Below are 5,587 nucleotides of genomic sequence, written 5' to 3'. Positions count from 1 at the left end.
TTTGGATAGCAAGATTCCACATAGTGTTTACTGTTTTCTGTTAGATAGTATCACGTTGCTCATATTATCCCCATTTAAGCCTTAAGTTGAGTTTTATTTCAAAATAAGTTCTAAGTGACACCAAAACATCAATAGGCCAGGAACTAGGACAGGTCCTTTCTTCCAATTTTAAGGAGATGAATGGCCTTAGTCTGTAAGATGAATTGTTTCATACTAGAACTATGGATTTATACAGCATCCTTCACCACCACTAGCTAACTTTATAGCTATGTATTTCAGACTAACGCCAAGAAAGAGCACAATGTCAAATTTGAGAAATAGGATCCTCTCTGACAGCACAGTTTTATTTTGAAACAGAGCTAAATTTTGTAACAGTTAAAGGAAAACAAAGTCAAGACAACATCAAGGATTTGTCTTTGTTCAACTGACCTGCCTCAATTCTCGCCTTTATTTATAATCTAACAGATATAATAATTAATTAAAAAAAAAAAATCAACAAAACTTTCTGACAATAGAAAACATACAGTACTACGAACTAATAACTCAATGGAAGACTAAAAAGCAGCATTCATCTTTACTGTAATATGGAAGAGACTAAAACTAAAGAAAGTCTGATCTAAAGTCTTAGTTGAAGGCAGATTTTGACATTCTATATAAATTTACAAAGTAGGATGTATGGATGAGATTTGGTTAATTTCAGAAGGCACCTCAAGGCTAAAAGGCTTTTATAAATCTATAATCCTTTCATTGATTAAAAATAAAACACTTTTATTGCTGCTATTCAAATAGCAAACAAAAAGCTTGCCTTGTTCTTCAGTCTAACAAGGAATCCTCCCCCATTAAGCAAGATTAAATTACAGAAAATATAGAATAAAACTGAAGATGTCACAACTATAGAAATACATTGACTTTCCTTGTGTGCTTTCAAGTCAGTGAAATAGTGAAAGAAGAGTCACTTTTTGCCTTTGTGATGTTAATAATCTATAGACCACATCAGTCACTCTTCCCAGGGCACTTAAGTACCATGTCCTTACAGCTGTCTCATGTGCAGTATCTTAGGAATAGAAGGTAAGAACGCTCTGATGATTCCCACGAACGAGAAGAATTGGTGGCAGATCTTTCGAAAGAGCTTCTAACCAGGCCATGTAGAGTGCACTAGAAACTGCACCTTTTCGTGCAACTGGCAGACTCCTAAAGTTCACATTAGGGAAAAACAAACAAACAAACCAAAACAACACATTATTTATCATATGACAATGAAAGTACAATTCTGCAAAGAGACAGACATAAAGACAAGTTTCCTAACCTTTCTGGTTTTTGCTTTTTTCCTCAGAATTCAGTCAGTAAGTTAAAGAGCTTGTTATCTTAAACAACAACAGGCTCTATCCACACCTCACTTTTGGCCTTCTACCATTATCTAATATTCAAGCAGCTTAATTCTTCTTAGTTTGAAGAACTTATTACTACTCCAGATTTTAAGATTTTAAAAGTCTTTTTTTTTTTTATATGATCCTACACTGGTGCAGCCTTCTCACAGTCATTCCAAAACATCCATGCTATTTTCCTTCAAACAACTACTTTAAGTCTATTTGCCTTGTTCTAACTTTATCTTAACATGGTACCACAAGCAGTCTAACCAAGGACCAGTATTAGAATCGGTGCCATCAAAACAAGGCAAAGCATTTTAGTAAACAGGGCTTTCTCACTGAAAGGCAGTGAGGCAGCCATTTGCCATCCAGACAATCTCTCCAGAGAGGTTTGCTGTCTGCCAGGGGGACCACATTAATGATATCAAGCAGCTACCTGGCACAATAAAGCCAGAGGACTACTATCCACTCCTACTTTTTCAAGTAGATCACATTAGCTGCAACAAGGATATTACTTAATATTGGAAGAAATCTTATGGCCCTTGGAAAGATTTTGAAGGGATAAGGAGCACAGGTAGTGTCCACGTCTGTCACCCTAGCTGGAGACTGGGACCCAGGTAGGAGGAGGCAAATAGACCATGTAAATGAACAGCTGAGCAGATAGTGCCATTCTCATGGCTTTGGATTCTATTGTCTTGGACACCTTCCAGAGACAGGTCATGTTAACAACGGATGGGACAAAACCTACTGGCCAGGTAGGGCAACAGTGTTCTGGACAGCAAGCTGACTGCACTGACCAGAAGTTAAACTAGACTTGACAAGGAAGAGGATATACTTGTGTGACAGAGAAGGGCCAGGGAACACTGTCACATTAGAAACCAGCAAGAAAAAAAAACCTCAGAATTGTCCCAAAGGAACTGGGGGTGGGGGGGTTCTCTAAGAAGGTAGCTTTAATGCCTCTACACCAACACATATAGCTTGGAAGATAAGCAGGATAAGATGGAACCTCAGGTACAGTTAGAAAACTCTGACTTAACTGCTGTCACAGAAACACAGTGGGACAAATTATACAACAGGAACACTGTACTGACATTTGCACATTTTTTTAGAAGCGATAGGCAGGGCACAACAGGCAGAGGAGCTGCTTATGTTAAGAAGTGGATAGAATGCAGAGAACTGCCTCTCAAACAGCCATGAACAGGTTGAGAGCTTGTGGGTTAAAGTTAGGAATCAGATCAAAATGGACTTCTGATGATCAGGTCTATTGTAGGTTGCCTGATCAAGGGGAGCTTGTGGATGTGGTAGTCTTGCTTCAGCTACAAGAAGCATCACATGCACAGGCTCTCATGTTGATGGAAGACTTCAACAATGCAGATATCTGCTGGGAAAGCAATACGGTGAGATGAAAGCAACCCAGGAAACTCCTGGCATCTGCCACGGACAATTTCCAAATAGGGAACAGAACAACTAGAGGTGAAGCATTAATGGACCTTGCTCAACAATGCAGATGACTTCCTTAAAGAAGTTGAGACCAGGGGCACTCTGTGCTGTAGTCAATGCTCTGGTTGAGTTTTGATCTCTAGGAATACAGGCTTGGCAAAAAGTAGAGTTCAGGAACTTGAACTTCAGGAAGGTGAACTTCTGGCTGTTTTAGGAATTACTGGATGAGATTTCCTGAGATTTCTCCTATGGACAAAGGAACAGAATAGAGCTGGCAACTCTTTAAGGACACCCTTCTGACAGTACATGAGTTTTCCATTCCTATATGTTAGTTTCATTCCTATACGTTAGAAATCAAGCAGAGGAAGCAGGATGTCAGAATGGCTCAACAAGGACTTGCTCATTAAACAGATGAGAAGGAAATGCATAGGTAGTGGATGCAGGAATGTGTGGACTGGGAATAATATAGGGATGACATCCAGATGTGCAGAGATGGGATCAGGAAAACCAAGGCAGAGATGAAATTGAATCTGGCACGGGATGTAAAAAATAAGGTATCCTATAGGTACAGCGGTCAGAAAACCATGGCCAGTAACAGTATATTCCTTTAATAAATGAGAACTGGCAACAACAGAAATGGAGAAGGGTGAGGTTCTCAGCAAGTCGTTTGCCTCTGTCTTCTCTGGCAGCCAGGTTTCCCACACCTTTCACATCCCTCAACCTCTATGCAAAGATTAGGGGAGCAAAATGCCTCCTGCTGCAAGTGAAGAACAAGCTCAAGACCACCTGATAACTAAACACATACAAGTCTATCAAGGCTCCATGACATGCACCCCAGGGTCCTTCAACAATGTAGTGATTGCATCAGTGAAGAAAGGAAGAATAACATGGATATAAATGTTGGATTGTTCAGTGAACAAGGAATTAATTGGATGGTTATAGCCAGATGGCTGTGGTCAGTGGCTCTATGTCCAGGTGGAGGCTGATCACAAGTGGTATCTCCCAAGGGTCTGTCTTGAGACTGGTGCTCTTCAATGCATTTATCAGTGGGATTGAGCGAGCCCTCTGCAAGTTTGTAGATGACACCAGTCTGAGTGGTGCAGTTGTTGATACAATAAAAGGAAGGGATGCTATTCAAAGGGACGCTATTCAAAGGGACCTGGACAAGTCTGGGAAGTGAGCTCAAGAGAACCTAATGAGGTTCAAGAAAGACAATTATAAGGTGCTGCACTTGGGACAATCCCAGATCCAGATGCAGACTGAGAGAAGAACTCATTGACAGCAGCCCTCTAAAGAAAAATTTGGGAGTTTTGGAAGACAAAAGGTTTATTTTTGCAGTCTAGCTCCGTAACTCTAAAGTGTTCTAAAATATTTCCAGCACATCTTCTTATTTCTATAATTCAATCTTATGCCTTGGCATTTTTCCTGACCTGTATTTATATATATTTATAGTTCATATTAGAATTCTATATTAATTAGAATTAATTAGAATAACAGTAAAAATCATTTACTTACATTACAATTACGTTAGCTGTACTTGAGTGTTCTTTGAGCAACTCATTTAGCCTGATCTGCCGATAAGTCTGTAATGAAAATGAAATTTGTTAGGAAAAGATCTTCTAGAAGCTAAAAAAAAAAAAGTTCATTCACTTCAAAAAAAGGTAAAAACAGTTATGGTTAATTGGTATGAATTATTTCTAGAAAGTGTGTACTTTCTACTTAGTTTGGCAACCTTTTCACTTTCCTTAAATATCTATGACTCCAAGGCTTAGGTTGAGAAAATGTGAAAGCTTAAAATAAACCAAGTACCACAAAAGACAACTTCAATACAGTCTTTCTACTAATAGTATCATTCTCTAAAGTCCTGGAAGCAAGAGCCCTTGTGCTCTCAAGGTTTGTACAAGGTATCTTGTACACTCAGAGCAAGGAGGCATTTCAGAAGTGATCCTGATCTTTAGGAACGTATTTCCTTTTTATCACTCTGTCCTTTCCCAACATCTTCTGCTGAAGATGTTCCTCCCATTCCTCCTACTGTCAATTTCTTTCTTAGCTTGTATTCACAGTCATCTGCAGGTCTCTCTTCTGTCAACTAACTTGCAATAAACATTCATTATTAGCTACTTCTTATAGTTTTGCTGTTCTCAGCTCAGCTTAGGTCTCTTCCTGGCCTGCTAGCTGCAGTAACAAATATGCTATCAGGAGGAAGTGGATAAGTTACTGCTATGATCTCATTTAAAAAGTTTTGTGGGTAAGAAAGGAGAGACAGCAAAGGATCTATAAGAAAACTATTAAGTTTTTTCCTCAAGTATCTTTGTAATATGCAGTTAGTAGGTCCTGGCATAAGCTGCCAGCCTATCTGTATCTACATGCTGTTTAAATCCTTGCTTTTTACACTAGCAATGCAGCATGACCTATCGCTCCCATTTATTCTCTACTGCAAATCCTCAGAGAATTTGAAAAAATTCAGGAAGCAGAAAATAAAATTATGGGTGGAATATCTTTAAGAGCTTCCGCTTCCAAATACTGAAATTTTAATCAGTCTGTTTTCAGATTCTTGTCTGTATCTGCATCCTCTTATAGGATGCAGCTTAAGTCTCCTCTACAGAAGCTCTGGAAAAGGAATCTTTCTGGAGTGTACAGCGCACAATCACTTGATAAAAACATCACATCTTTAAACATCCACTAAAACCACTAGAACACTAAAAACTAGGTAGGTAGTGTTTTTGTTTTTTAAACAATGAAGCACTGAAGGGTAGACTCAGCTCAACTAAACAAAAAAA

General features: G+C 38.8%; 1 protein-coding gene across 1 annotated transcript in view; it reads right to left on the bottom strand.

The window, feature by feature from the left end:
* SLC12A2 (solute carrier family 12 member 2) overlaps positions 1–5,587 on the bottom strand; it is a gene marked incomplete at its 5' end in the record, with an annotated part of 59,890 nt that continues 54,303 nt past the window's right edge. Inside the window, 3 exons of the mRNA XM_010726025.2 lie at positions 1–1,191; positions 4,323–4,412; positions 5,446–5,457. Of these exons, the coding sequence (XP_010724327.2) occupies positions 1,056–1,191; positions 4,323–4,412; positions 5,446–5,457 (238 nt within the window). The remainder of the gene's footprint in view (positions 1,192–4,322; positions 4,413–5,445; positions 5,458–5,587) is intronic.

The sequence above is a fragment of the Meleagris gallopavo genome, chromosome Z, assembly GCF_000146605.3.
Source record: "Meleagris gallopavo isolate NT-WF06-2002-E0010 breed Aviagen turkey brand Nicholas breeding stock chromosome Z, Turkey_5.1, whole genome shotgun sequence".
In the NCBI taxonomy this organism is placed as follows: domain Eukaryota; kingdom Metazoa; phylum Chordata; class Aves; order Galliformes; family Phasianidae; genus Meleagris; species Meleagris gallopavo.
This window is presented reverse-complemented; position numbering and strand designations above follow the sequence as displayed.